At 40.4% G+C, this 21,303-nt stretch overlaps 2 protein-coding genes across 2 annotated transcripts in view; one reads left to right on the plus strand and one right to left on the minus strand.

The window, feature by feature from the left end:
- The first annotated feature begins 171 nt into the window (after positions 1–171).
- Positions 172–3,424, plus strand: SRP14 (signal recognition particle 14kDa (homologous Alu RNA binding protein)). Its single transcript, XM_010158996.1, has 4 exons — positions 172–316; positions 1,229–1,341; positions 2,530–2,562; positions 2,909–3,424. Exons 1-4 carry the CDS (start codon positions 172–174, stop codon positions 2,996–2,998), a joined length of 381 nt encoding a protein of 126 aa, XP_010157298.1. The 3' UTR covers positions 2,999–3,424.
- A 1,623-nt stretch (positions 3,425–5,047) lies between these two features.
- EIF2AK4 (eukaryotic translation initiation factor 2 alpha kinase 4) overlaps positions 5,048–21,303 on the minus strand; it is a 40,663-nt gene continuing 24,407 nt past the window's right edge. The window contains exons 23-39 of the mRNA XM_010158997.1: positions 19,957–20,078; positions 18,709–18,758; positions 18,446–18,614; positions 17,848–17,964; positions 17,097–17,162; positions 16,383–16,553; positions 15,688–15,822; positions 15,464–15,571; positions 14,610–14,738; positions 13,171–13,257; positions 11,737–11,849; positions 10,280–10,338; positions 9,070–9,167; positions 8,166–8,234; positions 7,491–7,535; positions 6,307–6,431; positions 5,048–5,102 (exon numbers count right to left, since the gene is read on the minus strand). Coding sequence (XP_010157299.1) covers positions 5,048–5,102; positions 6,307–6,431; positions 7,491–7,535; positions 8,166–8,234; positions 9,070–9,167; positions 10,280–10,338; positions 11,737–11,849; positions 13,171–13,257; positions 14,610–14,738; positions 15,464–15,571; positions 15,688–15,822; positions 16,383–16,553; positions 17,097–17,162; positions 17,848–17,964; positions 18,446–18,614; positions 18,709–18,758; positions 19,957–20,078 — 1,718 coding nt within the window. The remainder of the gene's footprint in view (positions 5,103–6,306; positions 6,432–7,490; positions 7,536–8,165; positions 8,235–9,069; positions 9,168–10,279; positions 10,339–11,736; positions 11,850–13,170; positions 13,258–14,609; positions 14,739–15,463; positions 15,572–15,687; positions 15,823–16,382; positions 16,554–17,096; positions 17,163–17,847; positions 17,965–18,445; positions 18,615–18,708; positions 18,759–19,956; positions 20,079–21,303) is intronic.

The following is a 21,303-nucleotide window of genomic DNA, read 5'->3' on the forward strand; positions in this document are numbered from 1 at the left end:
GTTCCCGGAGCCAGAACCTTGGGCCGGGCCCTCCCTGGCCGGGCCCTCGTGTTCTACCGCTTCCGTGTGGGGAGAACCGGGAGTTCTCGCCGTCGTGTTTGCTCCGGCGGAACTGGGAGAGCCTGGCCTGCGGCGCAGGGCCCCTTCGCGGGCAGCGAGCCGCTGGGCTGCATGGGGGAAGAAACAAACGCTTGTGCGGTGGCCACCAGCCACAGATGGGGTCTCTCTCTCTCTCTCTCGCAGTTCCTGACAGAGCTTACCAGACTCTTTCAGAAGTGCAGAACTTCGGGGAGTGTTTTCATAACGCTGAAGAAGTGTAAGTCCTACAAGGAAGCTGGGGGGGATTTTTTACAAGGGCCTGTAGTGACAGGACAAGGGGTAACGCGTTTAAATTGAAAGTGGGGAGGTTTAGATTAGATATCAGGAAGAAATTCTTCACGGAGAGGGCGGTGAGGCACTGGAATAGGTTGCCCAGAGAAGCTGTGGATGCCCCATCCCTGGAAGTGTTCAAGGCCAGGCTGGATGAGGCTTTGAGCAACCTGGTCTAGTGGAAGGTGTCCCTGCCCATGGCAGGGGGGTTGGAACTAGATGGTCTGTAAGGTCCCTTCCAACCCAAACCATTTTATGATTCCATGATTCTAAGTCTGTTACTGGACTAAAGAGGTGTTCATTTAAATCAGAGCAGTGTTAGCATGTTTTTTTAAAATACAGTTGTAATTCCAAGCGTCTGACAGTAAGAGTAGTCGTATAGACAAATCAATCCGCTGCAGTACTGATGACCTTGAAGTAAGACTGCGTTTCCAGCTGCAGGAAGTACTGGGACTTTATTAAACAGTAATTGGAAATCCTTAGATTTCTGCCAAAGGAGAACTGTGGCGTTGCTTTGGTGTGTTTTTGTTTCTCTGGTTTCTGGCTAGCTGGCACTGCTCCGGAAGTCAAGTGTCCTAGGCTGCAGATCACCGTGCGTTTAAAACATACTGCTGCTGAAGCCAGGAGCTCATGCAGCACGTCAGGGGAAGGATTTACATTGATCCTGGCAGATGTAGTTTAGCAAAGGGATCCTTCCGGGGTTACAGAGGAAGGGGTCTGTATGAATTTGGCAGCAGTGTCAGTTTACATGGCCTTAAAATCCAAGGTGTTTTACAGATCTCCTGAGGAGCAGTTCTTAACATCTCCTGGCAGGAGGCATCTGGTGTTCTGAACAAGCGTTCTCTGTCTTTCAATGCAGATGATGGCCGGACAAAACCAGTCCCACGCAAAGGCCACGTAGAAAGTTTTGAACCAGCGGACAATAAGTGTCTTCTAAGAGCAACTGATGGAAAGAAGAAAATTAGCACAGTGGTAAGTGACAGCTTGGGGTTAGAAAGATTAGTGGCCCTACTTGTCTTTTATTTAATGCTCTGTATTTTAAATAAAACTTGTCTTTACAGGAATTTCATGAGAACTAACCTCTTAATTCCAGAGAAACCATATGGTAGCTAAACACACAGCTTGTGTTTACACTTCAGCATCCCAACACGTTGTTGGGATGCTGAAGTGGTACACTTACCTGAAGTCTTAATGCTTACAACTCAGCACTCCAGATGGGACAGTAATTTACAGTTTTGCTCTGTGTGATGGATTTTGCTTCAGAATGTTGCTGCAGGACAGCAGAAAGGGACTCTGCCTGTTTTCAGCAACCTTGGCTGTTGTGTTTTGAGTTGAGGAAGTTATTTGGAGGGAAGCAGGAAACTGCTTCTGGAGACAGAAGCAGAAGGACACAGGGCAGATATGGAACTTGCAGTATGAGGTCAAATGGTGCATCTCCAAGGAGGAGAAAGTTCCTACACACCCACACCCAAGCTTTAGGTGACACAGAGGTAGTTTCCTATAGACCTGGATGGAATTACTGAAGTTTCTTACAACCCAGGCAAGAACTGGATGTTCCCAGACTCTGAAACACTAGGAAAGGGATCCTTGTTTCCTGGCAAGAACGTGTGAGCGTGGGTAGAATCTTCTAAGCCTTAACCTTGCTTAGCACACCTGCTTGGGATTTTTTTCTTATTTATAGAGCTATTTGTAGTTCAGGGAATGTTGACTAAAAGTTGAAAACCTGCTGTGCGTTTACTTTGAGTGAGAGATTGGGAAAGGCTTTAGCTGACTTTAGCTCTCCCCTGTGATGTAACCCAAGGAAAACATTGCTTTGGAGAGTAGTTAAGAGAATCTGGGCTGCAACGTATTTTTATGGCCCTACAGAAAAATAAAAACTTCCTTAGAATGTGTCTTCACATTCCTCCCGTATGAGATCTCACGGGTCTGGAAAGAATGGCCTCCAGAGGATTTTGTTAATTGCGTAAGGAGTGTTTTCTCTTTTCTGGATCAGTGAATCTAAACCTGTGTCAGTACAGCCTACCCGCCACTGAACGTGATGAGTTGATCCAGCCGCTGCTAAAAAGGCTCCATGGTCAGTGGTGGGTAAACGTGTACTGGTGCTCGGTTTGTAACAGAAGCCAGTGTTTTCTTGGTTAACCTCCAGTATTACTTTTGTAGGTGAGCTCAAAGGAAGTAAATAAATTCCAGATGGTAAGTTTTGTGTGCCTTCTATCTTCCTTTTCTGTGGGTATTGGGGAGTGGTCAGTAGGAAACACTGGACAGCTGTGAACGGGTTGATTCAGTGCTGAACTGAATCAGATTAAGCATCTATACAGATTAGATTTAAGACTACCCAGCTGTCTGCGTTTGGTTTTAAAAAAAAATCTTGCTGTATTTTACCTAACTTTCTGCATTGGTTTAGAAACAATCGTTTCCTAGCGCAGGGTGTAAGAGCATGCTTCTCAGATACCTATCCATTAGCAATATGTAAACTGTTTCCTCTAGTATATTGTCACTTAAGTATTTGCTCTTCTAATGGTCCTGATTGTTGTTTCAGGCATATTCAAATTTGCTGAGAGCCAACATGGACGGCTTGAAGAAAAAAGACAAGAAAAGCAAAAACAAGAAGAGTAAAGCAACACAGTGACAGAACAGCGTCCTGCCGTCACTGTAACAGACTTGACCCTTGCTCAAAGCAAAGTCCATTTCTTTTTGAGTTACCACTTGTCTTTGGCTTTCCTTCCAGCAGGATACTGGGATGTGATCAGTACTTTTGTTTAAACCAAGAGCAGGTGGTGTTTTCTGCGGGTTGTTGTACAGCTGGAGTATTTACAGGGTTGTACGGAAATCGCTTTGCACTCAGCTGCCAACTAGTTCTGTACTTGTGCTGCTGTTTGTTTTGCATCATACAAGTGGGCAGGGTAAAACCTGTTTGGGGGGGTAATGCAGGGTGAAGAGAAATGCACCATAACAGGAGCAAAGTGAGACAGGAGTGGGAGTCTCACTGACAGAATCCCAGTTTTATAGATAAGCCTCAGTAGTGCTAGGGGAAGTGGGTGCCAAGATATTATCAGGTACAGCAGCTTTCCTGTTTCTGTCTTGAGGGACCTGTCTACATGATGCAATGCAGATACCCCTAAGGCAGCCAGCGTGATGCTTGAGCTCTTGCAGAGCCAGGCAGCTGTGCCTTCGCTCTCTGCTGATCCAGCTGTGCTGGCTCAGGGTGGGGGGAGGGCAGGAATCTGCATCATCTTCCCTTCAGACATGGCTTAAACACGCTCATGTCACCTAAGCATTTTTTGTTTTTAAAGCTTCATCCTCCAGTATATTCAGGGATCTGACCTTCCCCGTGCTTCACATCTTAAAGTAGCTCCTTCGTATGAGCAGATGTAAAAGGTGAATACTTTATTGTTCCTATTAAACACCATGAGAAATGGATTTGGCTGTGGTGACTGATGTGACATGGCCTGGTGAATTGCTAGGAACGGTTGTTACCTGTGCCTCTAGGACTGCCTCCCCTGATGCCACTTTGGGTGTTGCTGTTACAACTTTCACAGTTCTCAGAATTCTTGGGTTTGTCTTTAAAGTTGCCTCTATACTAGCTCTGCCCTCCTCTCTACTACATTAGAAGGGCAGAAAAAGTATTAGGTATTGCCTTTACCACTGCATTAGGAAATCATCTGTGTTAAGAGAGAAACAGGAGTAAGGTGTTTAAACAGAAGGTGTGAGGTGGGGAGGGAGGTTAAGCACCAGTGTACTTCCAGAAATCCCTAACTCTTCCACACATTCACTCTAGCAGTTTGATGTGAGATAGAACCTGTAGTTCACTGGCTGCCGTAACTCAGCTTCAGCTTTGCTCAGCTTACTTTTTCCTGACGGGGTTGTGTTACAGTTTAAGCTCCAAGAATTACAAGATTCCCATTGTCACTATGTCTAACTTAATCTGACAACCCCTGTGAAGTAAGCTAGTTCAAACCTTTGGTTATGCCTCTAGCACCTGCAGGTTAATGTTTCTCTTAAATGTCTTAACTTTAGGTCTAAAACCAGTTTTTCCTGTATTGGGTCTTACGTCATCTTTCAGGGAGCTGCTGTTTGATTTGAATACAAAAGTACAGGTGGGACCAGCATAGGCAGCCAGGCTTACAACCCCTCTCTGAACTTGAAATCTACCATATTTTACATTGAGATTAAAACAGTAGGTTTAAAAAACAAAACACACAAAAAGCTTGTAATACGTATTTCAAGAAGGCTCGGTAGCCAAACCTTTTATTACATAAAAACTCTTCTTCAAAAAAAAAGTTTAAAACAGTTTGCTAGAGCTGAAGATAATTCATCCTCTCTAATCCTTGAACAGAGTTTCTCATTTCAGCACTACAATTGCACGTTGACAGAAAAGGCATTCTGAAACTATTTAAAAAGCAGTTTTACACCTTCACAGCTGAAGTCTCTTTTGTGGCATAAGGGGGCAATTGCATGATAATACATCTCTCTGCCTGTAGTCAGGCTTAAGTGCCTATAAGATATTTATTTCCACTTTTTGACATGAATTCACAGTTTCGTATTACACAAAATCCAATCTGGGCCCATAAAAAGCCATTAGTTGCCCGTCTTACGTTATGACGGCTTTTTGAAATGCCTTTTGACAAAACACCGTTGCCTCTTAGTATTAAGCATCCCATAAAAGATGCTTCAAGCACTAAAACAAAACCTTGTATTCATCCCGGTAACTGTACAGGAGAAGTGCAGGAACCCTGCAGAGGGAAGGAAAAGAGGATTTTTAAGCTTTGGAACTGGAGGTTCAAAATGTACAGAGCTTACTGCCAAGGTTTGACACAGGTTAACAGCAGACCCAGTGGAAAAGCAGTTAAGCCTTAGTTCCTGTGACTGCAATTTTCTCCTTCGTTTTCCTTCCACTGATGTAGCCGGGTTGGTTGTCATGGCCGAGCAGTGTTTTGTGTGCAGGCATCATCACACGGGAAAGGAAAACTTCATCAGGCGCTGCGTTACATTCACACCCAGCAGCATAGGGGGTGTTATCTGTGTGTAATGGATGGTTCTACACCAATTAGTAATTGGTTCTTGGTGTAGAAGTGTTCAAGGCCAGGCTGGATGAGGCTTGGGCCTTGCAAGCTACAGGAAGGAAAAACAACCCCCCCCATTTCACTTGGTAATTGGTTACCATGGCAAACCTGAAAATGAAACCTTCGATTCATCTCTAAGAAAAAGGAACCAGTCGATTTTTAGTCTCATTTAAAGGTTAAGTAGTACCTTCAAGCTGAGGTTAAGGTTAAGAAAGCATATGATAAATGAAACTCATCATAGGACACAAATACCCAGATTTCCCTGGACCTGTACCAGTAAATGTGAGAGAGTTGGAAGTTATCAAGCTGGATGTGCCCAACTGTTGCAGCCTGACCGGAATCCAACAAGGAGACCGAGCTGAACATGGATGGTTTTATGCTTAGAAAACAGAAATGGGCTTTACTGGACGTGCTGGGAGAGCCTGATGTGTTCACTGACGGCTGGGCAGTCTGTCAGCTGTGCCAGCTTCCCATCGTATTCCTTCAGAGCGGAAAGAACTAAACGTGCTTGTGAGTTCTGAAAGGCAAGCCGAGCCCCTCCCACGAGAAGAGGGGGTTACTGTGTCGGACAGCAGCGTACCCGAACAGGGGTGTTCACCATTCGGTTTTATGAACAAAGCAGCAAATGAGAAAACGGTGGGAATGTGTTTTGGAATGTCTTGAAAAGGCTTATAGAAGTGAAGAATTAACGTTTTAGTGAGGATACCAAGCAAACTTCCCACAGTACTCAAGGAAGTATAGATGTTTCCTGAATGGTACTTTTTTTCCTCAGGAGGAGGGAAAGGGAAGGACAAATTAAGAGCAACGTATTTCGTAAAGTCTGAATATATAAATAATTGAGATATTTTATGTACCTGTAAGAGCTTAAGCTTACCTCTTTTCCATTTTGATAGTGTAGATTTCATCACAAATTGCTTGCAAGTATGAACATCTCTGTTTTGGGCATCGTGACATCAGCTGTCTCACCGTAGCATCAAAGGCTTGTCGGTCTCCATCAAACTAAGAAGAAATAAAAATAATGGGCAAGGAACAATGATGCAGTCTCACCTTCTCCTGTGAAAGAAGACAGGATTCAGTCTTCTGAATGCCGTGTAACATCAGTGCTCCTTAAACAAATGCGTTTCGAACAACAATCATACAAACAACATGCAAAACTTCATTTTTTACATGTGAAGAAAGTGTATAGAGTTTGGTGATAGCTTTTTTTTTTTAAATGCAGATAGTTTATCACCTTTCACCTAAAAAAAAACCCCAAACCCCGCACACGCTCAGCTTGCATCACTCACTTCTGACCACCCGTACCCCACCATTCCAATATTCTCCCCAGCACTGCAGACCTGGCAGAGCCCCTTCCATTGCTTACACCTTCTTTATCACTCAACTGTCCCCAGGATTTGGATAGATTGGATCAACTAAGTGTTGTGAAAATATTTTCCAGTGTTTCACTGGGGTGTGATAACTGGAGCGGCACTGCTTCAGAGCAGCAGGTACACGGTCCACTTCCAGGCAGGATGCTGTTCTGGAGTTCATTTTTTGGGGGAGCGGGGAGGTGTCCAGCTCGCTAGTAAGAACTGCTGACTTTAAAGCTGCCGCTGTCATTAAAGGTTTTTTTCCCCTCGTCAAGCAGTTTCTGAGATGTTAAAGGTGTCAATATAATACTTACACATCCCCTTTTTATCTTGGCTTCACCAAGAGATGTTACAGTTGCTGCACTCAAAACAACTGCCTCTGTGTTTTGGGTCCTCCTTCATGAACAGCCTCAGGAAACAGCTTTGTTGAAACTGCTATCGATGCTTATTACCCAGAGCTTTGGACTAGGACTTCCTAATAGTGTCTGACAGGACTTGGGCGTTTGACAAGAGGATTCTTCCAGCCTCACTCAAGCTTCTTGGGTAAAAAAATGCTTGTTTAAAAAAAAAATCAAGTTTAAAACCTAATTCGAACACACCTTGAAGGAGAAAAACTACACGGGGTGAATTTTACATTCCACTTCCTTAGGAACAGAATTTAGCATCTATTGTTCAATTAGACTTTTAGTGACAATATTTAATTGCTTACCTCTAACGATATGAAGTGTATCACAGTGGCTTTTGGCAGATCTACCTGTAAAAATGCCATCAAGAAATCAATACTTCTTCAAGAAATCAGTAGTTCTTCTGTTACCAGTTTGCCAACGAGAGATTAGCTGTACTGAAGGTAGTCAAGAGTTTCTGATTTCCTAAAGAAGCACTCATGCTGATAGAACTGGGAATTTACCAAGGCTTTAAGCATTTTAAACAAACTGTTCGTGACATGTTCCATTATGGAAAGCTCCAAATAGGCACAGGCAGACAAGCAGTGTTGCCCGAAAAGCACACACCATTTTAAAGTCCTTTGTGACACAGTCAGCAGAACCTAAAAGCTGTGCAGAGGAAAAAGCTACGTTGGTTTAAACGTAAGAGCACACCTCACAGGAGCAAGTTATTAAATCTGCCACAGTAATTAGCATAAGCACAGCTTAAGAATTTACAACCAAACACTTGTTAAATTTTGTTCTGTGCAGCTGTCCAATACACACAATTTGAGACAGTTTTCAAACATCAAAAGAAACATGCCATGGGTCTTACTTAAGCAGAAGTTTGGTTCATTTGGTATCCAGAGTAAGGCTATTGGCAGTAGTCTGTTCTAGACAGCAGCTGCATCATCCAACTAGGAATTTGAAATTAATTCTTTTGGCTTTTGCCAAATACTTACTGCTAAAATCTCAATCTCACTTGTTTTCTGCTGCAGGCTAGAAATGAATGTCTGAAGTCTTGTTTGCACCTGGTAACAAAAGATGGGCCAAAGTAAAATACACTGCTGCTGGGTTGGAAACACTCATTTTCTGTTTCACAGATGATGAGAACAGAAGAGGCTGCTTCTGACAGAAGGTGTAGAACTGTTACCGTGTTTAAAACTAAAATTCATGTTTCTGATAATTTTTAGTAGCAATTCCACGATAACCCTTGATGAGCAGGCAGGAAGGAGACAGGGGCTAAGCCACTCGGCAGCTGTTTTGTAAAGACCTGATCATACTGGCTCTGCAGTAAAGCAGAAAGAGCTGCGCGTTACAGCGTGAATTCCCACGTACGTAGTTAAAAACTGCCTTTCTGATTCTGGGCGTTTGATAACTTTTCAGAGGAGTGTGAAAACCTGTGATGGGATTCAGTGAATGATCTCTAGCTGAAGAAGGACGTCTGATTTGAAACTCAAACCAAAGTACAGGCCATGCCTTTTAACACTTTTTTTTTCCAGAGCAAGCCAGTGATTCTGCAAAGGCAACGCTTTACAAATGCAGTTGCAGCCTTGCACGAGGTTGTCTTTTGTACCTTGGAAAGATGCTTTTATATATTAAAAACCTGAAAACAGTAAGTCTCTTGAGCTCAAAGCTCAGAGAATAGTGTCCATGGGTCTCTTGGCTCCCCAGAACTATTTATAGGGGGGATTTTTTTGTGGTACACCCAAATTTGGACTGAAAAGGGGATAAGACTACAGTTCTGTTCTACCATGTACTCTAAATATCCTGAAGCCAATAATCCTCCATGGGCAAACTCTGACATTTGTTTCTAGCATAATTTTGTCTTTTCTATGTATTAATACTTATTGGATGTGTGTGTACCTGAATTTCTTGTCGACGCCTGGCACTGGCAGATAGTTTTTCAGGAGCTATAACACTAACGTTAGGCATTACAAGAGTTCCATGTGATTCAAATACACCTAAAATACAAACAAAGCAAACAGATTTAGATTGTATTATTTATTTATACAGAAGTAGCAAGAAACAGCTTACTAGTATTTGTGAATTTTCCAAGATCTGTGTAGTACAGGGTTGGTAAAGCTACTAAAAAAATCCCAAAGTTAAATAGATAGGACAGGGAAATGAGCGTGTAAATTCCCAAATGCTCACATATAACTATGAAAGGCTGGTTCGTAAGCCTAAAAAATTTGGTATTTTATGTCAGTGTTCCCTGGAACTAATCAAAGGTTCCAAAGGCAGAATTTTACAGAGGAATGCAAAAGAAAAAAAAAAAAAGCGCTATTACAAGAATGAGGCAAGTATCAGACAGCAAGGCCCAGCCCCCAGCTCCCCCCAGTTAATAATAAGTAAAATTTGAAATGGCTTATTTTGAAATCCAAATTCCACTCCTGGTAATCACACACACACACACACACACACACACACACACACACACACACACACAAAAGACCCAAGTTAAGCGTGCCCACCTCTCTCCCTCACTGTTATGCCAGAGAGGGGGAAGGAGTTTTTCTTTAAAAGCCACAACCACCACCCCAACTACATCAGTACTTAATAGTTACCAAAAATACCAAACTTTATCCACAAGTACTTAATATTGGGGTTTTTATATAAAAACGTCTTTTATCAGACTAAGGAATGCAAATCTGTAACTATATACGTAAAGGCAGTAGAACAGAAGGTCTGTGCACGTGAGTCTCAACACTAACAATCACAGGTCACACCATTTTTCATCAAGAGGACCTTTAATTTCTCCTCAGGTAGGAAATGTTTATGGCTTTTGGCTTTGCCCCTGTCCTGAATCACTGCATCAATGAGTGCCTGCGTGGGGAATATTCTCTCTGTTGGTCTGAGCACTCAGTTTGGCGAACATTTCCGTTTTAGATCACTTGGAACAACATTTGAGCTTAGGAGAAAGTGTCTCCTAACCAGAGACACAGCTAGAAAACACTTTCTTGCTCTGACTTTGGCAATACTCTCAGAATTTATGTTCCAGCAATGTTTTCTTATTAAACTGTTTTTAAGGAGAAAGAGAAGCTGTTTGTACAGTCTGTAACTAGAGACTACATACCTGAAATATTAGTAAACGATCCTTTTTGATTTGGTACTGAAAGATTATCTGAGGTTTCTCTAAAAATAAAAAACAAAGAGACCGGGAAACAAATTTACAATAACAAGGAACTACTGTAATAAGACATGGTTTCAGATTATCATACAAACATACTTATTTCATTCCAACAGATACAGAAATTTATGAAGACTTCCCAGCACATTATCTGCAGATTAAATTCTATTCTGGAACAGACAGGAAATCAAACATAATGACATTACAAAATCACATCTAGACGCAATCTTTATTCTTCCTGTGAGTAGAACAAGATGTTCTTCCCATCATGCAAGAATGACTTAGATCGTCATACTAGAATGTATTAAGAGAACATTCCTTCTAAATTACTAGTTTAATCTACAACTTCTTACAGGTTTCTGTGAGATAACACTACAGTATCAAGGTCACATTAATACTTAAGATCACACATATTCAAAGAAGTTTTCACGAGTAAGTTTGGCTCCCTTTACTTTCCACATTCAGGGTTCATGAACAAAGAAATTTCCCAGTGTTACTACAATCACAGTTACTGCATTTCTCTGTTCAGTATTACCAGTAACATGTTTTTCTGTATTCTGTTCTGAGGATCTAGAAATAAGGTAGCTTTTAGAAAGAAAGATACTCTTTCACAGCTTCTAACAGATCCTGTAGATCTGTCGCAGGACACATGAGCATCACGTTAGTTGCAGAGTTAAATGCCAAGGCTGGCTGAGGCCAGACAGAGATGGAAGAGGTGGGTAGCAGGAGACATCAACCACCTGCACAAACTACTCGGAGTTAAGCATTTCCCAGCTTAGCTAGGCCCTCATTGTTAAGTCTATTCAGAAATATTACAGACGTCAAATCTGTTAGTTTCTGAATTCATCTGTGTGACTAAACCACGTCTGTTCCCGCTGCCAGCACATACACACATACGCATACGTACATACTACATAAATACATAAACACTAATTTCAGCAAGGATAGGAACATGGGGTGCCAGGTGTTACTTTCACTTGTGTCATCCAAAGTGTACAGGTGTGCTACAATTACACCTTCCTTTCTGCCGTACCAACACTGCCTGAAAGGGACTTGCTGCTTTAGTTTCTCTGATTACACCGTACATGAAGGTCGTGGGCCTCTGGTCAGTCACAGGGACTGGCACGCAGTCCTGCCATACGACCAGTGCTGCTGTTCTAGCAGCGTTTGAGCTGGATAACCACATGGCTGTTTCATTTGGGAAGGAAGCACTGGATGTTTGAATGTAACAGCAACTAGGGAAATCACTCTCTTACTCTCAATAGAGTTCTATAACCAAGCTCTTATTTTTTAATCAAATAAAATCAAGGTTTAACTGATCATATCTTAAAATTATTTCATTAAAACAAACATATATTCACTTCTGATTTTGGCTACTCATGTTTACATGTGGTGCTACTTACCTACTACATCTTTCATCACAGATTTTAGTTTTCAGTTTCTGGATGAGGTGATCTACTAAGTCCGATTCTAAAATCCGTTTCTCCGTCTGTCTCTCTTTCTCAAAGGATTTCACCTATGATGTAGTTCAGTAGTTCTTATGATTGTTGATTCTTAAAATGACATATGAATAAACTTACCAATTTTAATCAAAAGCAAACTGGCTTATACACCCATTAAAGGTGAAGCAGGCAAAGGTAGGAAGCTATCATTACCAATCAATCACTGCCAATTCAATCTTTGATTACATTTTTTTTAACCAACTGATTTCCTTTGTATTCCCAAAGCTTAAACTAGCTTGGCTACCTGTATTTAATATGTGATCTTTTTTTTTTAACAGAAAGGTTTGTAAGTGCAAATGCCATATTAATAATAGCGTATTTGGTTTGTGTCTTGTTTTTTAGTTAAGGAAAAATGTTAGAATAAGGCTTGCCTTTCAGTTTGTGAGAGTTAGACTCAAACATTCAAAACTTAATCTTATCTGCTCCATCTTTAGTGGGAAGACATTCCTCAGTAACACCACCATTCACCTCATTAGCATGTTCTTTGTCGGTTTTGCTCCAATAAAGCCTTATTTAAAAGAACATCCTGTAACTGCCTCGTGGAAGGCATTGATATATTGCGTTCTCATCAGCAAAATTTACTTTTTCATAGTTATTGCAGAGTTATTTGCTATCTCTGTTACAACAACAAGGAGAGTGAATAACAAGTGAAAAATATTTTAGCAACGCACACTGGCTCAGTAACACGGCCATGCCAGAGGCTGTCAAATGGTTATTTTTTTCAGTCAAAGAATGAATCTTTATTCAAAGAAAAACGGTCTTTTTTCTACTGATCCAGATTCAATAATATTTTAAAACTTTTAACTTCTAAAAAGCTACCAGAACCACAGGCTGCAGTGGCAATTCACGTTGTGATGCAGTCCAGTCTATCTTAACCTACAGAGATGATAAGTGTGGTTCAGACCCTGCCCATCTGAACTACATGGATTTTTTTAGATGTTATGGTTGTATTTGCTTTGGAACATGGGAAGCTGTCAACTGGAAAGGTGACTGAGCCAACTAATTAATTTTGTACATTCAAAGAAGTCAGAGACAAAAAGAAACCTTTTTTCACATAAAGACACGGATGGATGACTCAAAGTCAAGCAACATTTGCACTAATTTTCACACTGTCCTCGAGGAGATGGGGTCTGTGACTAACAGCGTTATGGACAGATAAAAAGCAGGCTTCTTCAGAACTTTCTACTACTTGGCAACTGAAAGTGTATTTACCTCAATTCCCCCTACTGAGATACTTCACTGAAAATAATCATGATCTTTAAAGGAAGAAAGAAATGTAGAACAAGTGATTACAAATCCGAAACAGCATCAAGCATCCTCTGGTCGGACACTTACCTTCACATGACTTCCCTCTTTATCTGACACAAGAGCCACATACGTAATCCCAGAGCATCTGCAATACTCCTGCAGTTCTTCCTGGGACTATAATGGGAAAAGGAGAAGGGGAGTGGGACAGAGGTTTGACACATTATAAAATCATCACTTGAGTAATCAAAGTCTCCTCTCCTTAGTTAAAGTAACGATATGCAGCAGTTGCACTAATTATATAAGCTTCTGAGGGAGATCCAGGAAGTGAAACTTCATTATGCATATATTTATCCACCTAATGCTCCTTCAAAACTGGAATCTGTCTAAGTCTACACTAGACAGAGACAACGCCTAGGACCTGCAGTCCTCGTTCCCACATGGAAGAGCTGGCTGGATCTAGAAGCGCAGGGTGCAGATAAGTGAAAAATCTGCAATGCAACGTCAATCAAACAGTGGCCACCCTGCTGTCTGCAGCGTTCAGCAATAGCTCAGTCCTGCGTGAGTGAGGCTCTGTCATGACTCCAGCTGGTTTTCATGGAAACCTGAGACGGACATACATCATTCTCTGCTCTAAGCTTACTAAAGGGCTTGCTGTGCTGACTGAGCAGCGGGTTGCAGGATGGCACTAGACAGAGGCAAAAACTACCCAAATCTTCATTCCTTAAATAACTGTACAAAGAAGAGAAGCCAGGGTGATGGTAGGAAAAAGCATAATGATCTGGATTTTATTTTTTTTTTCCCCCAGTTCTGAGGGACTGAAACCATTGGAAAAGTGCGTGAGCTCCCAACTCCCTGCTCTGCAGCACGACTCAGAATGGGCAACTGCACAAAGTTTCTTTTGTCGGAATCCTCAGGTAACTGCCACCGCTATTAAAAGTGGCTGCAGCATTGCCATAAGCTCACTACTCCAGTGAAGCAGTAGCGGCTAAAGGTCTGCTTGTTTTCAACCCAAGGGAAAAAGGGGCACAACCCATCCTGCCACTTTCCCTCCCTCCTGCCACGCTTCTCTCCAGGGACTGTGTGGGGACCCCACAGTGTATCCAGTAGGAAAATTTATTGTGTTCACTGGTACTAAATACGGTTCTGCTTTGAAGCATCCTCATTTCACTTAACTGGAGCTAACTGGCCTCATGGTAAATTCATTACGTGACCTTTCCCCTTAATTTCAATAGGCCTTGAACTCCACACTCTGTGTATAATTGGAGAAGGACACTTAATTCCTCTGTGCTCTGAGGAGCACATAAAGATCCTCCATCACACTTTTCAATACTCCGGGAGGTAGAGAGGAAGAATGCTGCAAGGCCAGTGAGACTTTCTTAACATTACTGCATCTGAATAGAACCTTACATACTCAGTTTTATTAGTCTGGAACTCAGTAAGAACTAGAAAAATGTGAAGAAGGACAGTCTTGGGCTGCAATAATCTCAGAGAAGAACACAGTTAACAGAGAGATCTAGAAATCCTACCTGGGACCAGTCATACATTATTTCGGCTGGAATTCCTGCAGTCCAGAGTTTCTGAACAATATTGATAGCTCTACCCATTGACATCTGACCAACACTTACAACCAGCAAATCACATGAGCTGACAGAAACCTGAAGGAAAGTAAAAACAAGGGGGACAATATTAGCCACAAGACCACCTTTTCCATAGGGAAGTTAAAGTAACAAGGATAAATATACTAATGTTTTTGAAAATGCATCACAATGAAAAAAGGGGGTTAGATCCATCTCTTTTTAGAGCCACAATCTACGTCAGCGTGTTTGAAAGTCACATCAATCCTTGATGACGTACATCATGTAAAGCATCTGTACAGCCTCAGCTTGCAAAGTATCCTAGCCTATTCTGTTCTTCCCGCTCTGCTTAGCTATGCTAATTTATTCTTATAAAGGTTAATAAAACACACATCGCACAACCAAGTGAAATTGTGTGGCATGAAGTTTCCTTCCATCTCCACCTTCTATACTTTTATAAAGCGAGAAGTGGTAGGGGCAAAGTAACACTTACTACCTAAATACCTACAGTTGTACTCTTCCATCTGAAACAATCCACAGGCCAAGAAAAACGTCCCATTTAAATTAAAAGGGTATTAATCTGAAGATCCTCTCTTCCCCTAATTCTTATTTTACTAAATAATTCTACGTATAGAAACACAGAAGAAAACAGGGTATCTTAACGTTTGCTGTCTATTTCAGTACGGTATTATTTTGGAACACATCTGAACATCTTATTTTTTGCCTGTCTGTAGCGACAGTCAGGTTACTGAACTGTCAGTACAGGAGTAAAACAGTAACCCCCACCTCCCAGAAAACAGACTTACAGAATCCTCCACAGTGGAAACAGCAGCAGTTATTTTATCTATAGCTATGCTGACTCCAACAGCTGAAGGAACCGGTCCTACTGTCTGCGGTCCTCTAAACTCTGGAATCTCAAAAACAAGATGAAAACAAAATGTCAGGAAAAAATAGTTATCTTTGAAAACCTTCTTGATGTTTTTCAATCTTTTCTTTTCAAATCTAAATCATTAAAAAGATGAGCACATACCAGATGATCATATCTGCCCCCAGCAGCAAGAATTTCAGGCACAGTTTTCTGCCTTCTTCTGATGTATGCGACAAACTGAAAGATAATACCATTGTGCTGCTGTATTTTGTAAACTAGTCCCAGATTTATAGAAACCTGTAAAATAAAAATTAATATGTGTACAACATCTGTAGCAGCATCACCAGCTAACATAATTAATTTCCTATTAGCAGGATGGATTCAAAACACTGTTCTTGCATAAGACAGACATACAGAAACACTCCTTTTCTCCCAAAATTTAAAATAAGGAAACGATGCTTTAATCTTAAAGCATCCCAAGAGATCTATAGCACAAACCCCAAACAGCAAGTGTCAAGGAAGATGGAGGAGGGCAGGCTTTTAGAAGTCATCTGCTCTCTGTATTTTTTAAATAGTTTCTTTATGCTCAAGGTAATGCCTTCATTCTTAGTTGGGAAAAAAAAAATTAGATAGAAATTAAGCCAAAAAGATTTCTGACTGGAAGAGGTTTTATTCTTAAAATGTGTCTTTAAAAAAAAGAAAAAAAAAAAACCAAAACACCAACCCCCAAAAACCAAAAAACCCACAAATACACAACAGTGCCACAATTCTATAATATCATTCCTTTGTTCCCTGGCAAATTACAAAGCCCAGCAGCCTATAAATCTATTTATTTATTAGCAGAATATTTCACAAACCTGAAGTTTTATTCCAAGTTGCTTTAACAGAACAATGATTTCCTCTAAATCTTTCATGCCATGCTTCAACAGCTGAGTGACACCTGGCTTTTGTTTTATCATTGTGTTTAGGAATGGAAATACGTTACTTGCTTCTCCCTTCTGCTCAATGAACCTGCAGAGTCGAGAAAGCTAAAACCAAAAATCAAATAAAAAACCTAGGTAGCTCCACCGACAGCACTCACAGTAGCTCACATCTGAAAAAACGAAAAGTATCTGACTTGGTGTGAGTAAAGTATTTGCCTTTTTGCTTGTTTTGCCCAGCAGCCTGTTTTTACCTAGTGAGTTAAGGAAAGGAATGGACAAGGCACAAGTCTCATCAGGGTGCCCAGAAGTTAACCTCAACTCTTTGTGCACATTCATCAACATTTGCAGACAAGTTTCTCTCAGTTTGTTTTACTAGACAGCCCTGTAGAGTGTTCCATTCACTCTTCAACTGCTTCTGCAGCCTGAAACGTAGGTTTGAAAGAAGAGAGAAGCTTCGACATTTGCAACACCGGCTTTCAGACAGAACGAAGAACAAAATCAGATCATTCTGAAGGGACTACTCTAGTTTGAACAGCAGATGTAACAGTTCATTGTTCTTACTCTGGCTAATTAAAATGCAAAGTAAATAAAATATTACTGACTTACGGGAAGTTACAGGGAAATTAACACCAAATTTAAATTACTTACACTACTTGATGTGAGAGAAAGATTACAGAATTTGGCTTCCACTTCTCTTTTAGTGAGCTTTTCAGTCTACAAGAGAAAGATTCAAACATATTCAACAACTGAGTTACCAAAAAATTACTATTGCTGAGAAAAATTAAAACACAATTTTTCAACACTCGTAATTAAAGGTGGCATTTACAAAAGGCAATAATACTGTAAAAGAACAAAACCGATGAATAACATATTTTCCATCTATCTTGTAGTGAAGCCATATTTGGTTTAGATTCAAGAAGCAACAAAAAGTAAAAAATACCAGCTTCGTTGAAAAGCAGTTCTGCACAAATACTGAAGTGTTTATGTGAATTAATAACAAAAAAAGGAAGTAAAAAGAAGCATTGTTATGACTGAAACATTACCTTAATTATTCAAATGAATTTGATCTATTTTCTCAGCTTACAAAAGGTAAAAATACCAACATGACATTAAGATACGGAAGTCTTTAATTGAATAGCCTACCAGTTCTTAATTATACAGGCGAACAATCCTCTCAAACACAAGCTTAAAAATCATCTTAAAACATCCTAATTCAGAAGTAACAGGAAAGTAATTAACCTAAATTTACAGCCCAAAGACAGCCAGCCTTTTTATGTATCAACAGGATATTCCTTGTTATGCTGGCAATGCGCTGTTACTCATTTTTAGAGATAGCTCCACAAAATAAGATACGCTACAGTGATGATTACAGAGGTTAGGTCAATAATTAGTATCTTACCACAGCATCATACAGAATGATGTAAACTTGATTGAGTTTATCCTCTGGTATCCCACAGTGCAAAAGTATAGCTTTCAGTAAGGCAGTGTGGTTCAAGTAAATACTGTAATTTCTTTCCTAACAAAAGGCAAGGAAAAAGAAAGAAAGAAAAAAAAGTTTTGCTTGCACTCCATTTTGCTTAAAAAAAGTTTCCTAAACATGTAATAATAGTTCAAAACTAACTTCAGACCCCTTTCCACCACCTTAACTTCCATCTGTAACTAAAGAATGGCAAGGCTTGTCCCATTCTACAATAACCACTTGCCTGACGGGAGACAGCCATTATTTCAACGGCATTGGAAGGATTCAATTAATACATTAATACATTCAATAAATCCTTTGCACATAAACCTCTCCTTCCTTTTCAGTTTACCTATGAAACAGATTTTGATTTAAAATGACAGTGTTCCACAACTGACTATCGATAAATTGTGAAAGCAGTTCTGTACTGGTAAAGGTTAAAGGAACTATTCTTTTCTAGACACATCAGACTAAATATTTACTTGGATTAAAATTTTAGGATGGAGGAGAGAGCATAAGGGATGATTAGAGAATCTACCTGTAGTACTGAAAACTCTTGAATGATTTCTGAAATGGCATAAATTGTTTCTGCTAGAGGCAAAAAGCTATTTCCAGTAGACGTAATAATGTCAAATGCACATTCCAGGAGTTCTTTGGGGTGACAGCGGTCTAACTTCCGAGGTCTGAAAACTCGCTCTATGCAGTATCTGAAGGAAACATGGAAGAACGAATCAGCATTTTCAGTGGTCGCTGTCATAAAGCATGGCACCTGTGCAAAACACCACTTCTAATGTCCCTTACCTTTTCAAGTTAGTTATGTTATTTCTAGCTACAAATCTTGCAAAAGGAATCTGAAAAACAAAATACATGGAAATTGTTGAAACAAAACAGTCAGTATGACTGAGCTCTGAAACAGGAGACCAGTTACTACACTGTGCAGGAACACTTGTACTCACATATATGTAATAATGCCATAAATATTTGCCATTGCCAAGCAATATTAATCTAATCATCCCTCCTATAAATTTTAAAGAAAGAAAAAACATCCCCCTCCCCACCACCTTCCTAGAAGAGCTTGGAGAGGAAAGGGACACAAGGACCTTTCTTAATTACCCTAATGCATGCAAAATGCATCATAAAGCAGCTATGAACACGTTAAAATGCACAAACAGGTATTTTGCTGTTTCTGTAAAGATATAAAGGAATATTTTTTAATAAATTTTTGGTCAACACATTTTCCACAACAAGTAATTCCAACAGAAAGATGAATGTTGTAGATCCTGCCAAAATCCTTAACTGTGTATAGTTACTGTATAATTACAATAAACTATGGCATAGCTTGATGCTGTCAATACAAAGGAAAGGTGAGTCACGCTGACCCTAAGTTAATGAAATGGAATATAAAAAGTCACGTTCCTTAAGCATCAGTAATAAACCAACAAAAAAACCCTTAAAGCTTATAGGTGTTAAATTTTAAGTGCACGACAATTAACGAGGCCAACACTGCATATAATCAGGTAGTAGTGATAGAGGAATCCCAGACTATAAAATTTCAACTGTACAAACAGCAATTCATCTCAAGATCAGAATGATCTTTGACAACATTCACTTGAGGGGACTATAGAACAGATGTTACCCACATTCTCTATAAAGACATATATATAAAGACAAGGGATGGGAATATAAGAATTTTCACTGGTCATTGGGAAAGTCTTGTCTCATATGTGCAAAAAAAAAAAAACACAAAACCAAAAACCACAAGAAAAACTCTAAACACAACCCAGAGTCATATCCACCAAATTTATGATACAGCGTCATTTTCACCTATGTTAAGAAAAAGTGTGTTTCTTCTTTATGTGGTCAGGGCTCCAGCTGTCCAAACCAGGACAACATAGAGGAATACAGGAACAGACACTGAAAGATACACTACTCCAAAAGTCAGAAGAAATAGAAGCCTAAAACAGATTTGTGGATAGTGAATCGAGGGTATCTACAACCATCACGGCACCCTTCAAACCTAGGCTTTCCTGCAGAGATGACAGTACTTACTCTGAGGTCATAAGGAAGCATTACCAGCATCCCACTGTGATCCATGAAATAGGAAGCTTCATTATGTTCGTATAGTTTTTTATTCCGAGGCATTAGCAGCGGAGTGTGCAGCTCAATGGCTCCTGCAAAAAAAAAAAAAAAAACAAAAAACCAAACCAGTAAATACTATTATCTCCCATTTCTGAAGTAACGCCTGGTTTTTACAAGCTCATGAACAACCTTGCAGGGTATGGTAGTCTCAACCAATAGCTTTTTAAAATTGCATTATTTTGTGTTTTTAACAGATTTTTCCTCTTCTACCGTTTAAAGAAAGTCATCAAAAACTCTGCTTTTCTGCCTTGCACACTGTTGGGGTCAGCAGGTAGCCCGCAGAGCAGCAGAGGAGAACTGCCCATTCCACAGCCCCACCAGAAAAGTCACATTGCCTCCCCCCCCCCCTTTAAACACCACCTTTCCCTAAACCATGCATACAGAACACAGAAAACCCTACAGATACCCGGAGCACTGTTCTGGTTTAGGGGCACTTCCACAGAGAACAAGTGTTGTTCAGACATGCCACATCTTGTACCTCAAAAATGTGCTACAAGTGTTTACTGTTCACTTCAAAAACGCAAAAATACCATTGTTTTGCTGGCTATATTTTGCCACCATCTATCTGTGTGAATCCAACCTTCATTGAAACCTTACTATTAACAACAGTATCAATAATTATTGAAAAATAATTTCCTGTTCTAAGTTCGCTACTGATTCTCTAACAACTACTTCGTAATTGAAGCTTTACTCATGTCTTCAATTAGATTTTTACATAAGCATTTAAATCAGGAAGAAAAAAAAAGTCCCAAATCCAAGGAAATGCTTCTAACCATTACTGACGGCAGATACAATCTAACGTAAAAAACACATCTCCAAAACCTTCCAGCATTTTTTTCAAAAAGAATGAAAACATTTCAACCTGTACATGCTATGAACTGGTAAATGATGACAAACACTTTCCAAAGTCTGGCAAGCTTAGCCAGGGAGGGGGGTAGTAACTTGACTCTGCATTTCTCAGTTTCTTGTTCTTTCATATTACAGAATCACAGAACAGTTTGGGTTGGAAGGGACCTTAAAGGTCATCTAGTCCCACCCCCCCTGCCATGGGCAGGGGCACCTTCCACTAGACCAGGTTGCTCAAAGCCTCATCCAGCATGGCCTTGAACACTTCCAGGGATGGAGCATCCACAGCTTCTCTGGGCAACCTGTTCCAGTGCCTCACCACCCTCTCTGGGAAGAATTTCTTCCTGATATCCAATCTAAACCTCCCCGCTTTCAATTTAAACCCATTACCCTTTGTCCTGTGACTACAGG

Source organism: Eurypyga helias, unplaced genomic scaffold, assembly GCF_000690775.1.
Source record: "Eurypyga helias isolate BGI_N326 unplaced genomic scaffold, ASM69077v1 scaffold21669, whole genome shotgun sequence".
Classification (NCBI taxonomy): domain Eukaryota; kingdom Metazoa; phylum Chordata; class Aves; order Eurypygiformes; family Eurypygidae; genus Eurypyga; species Eurypyga helias.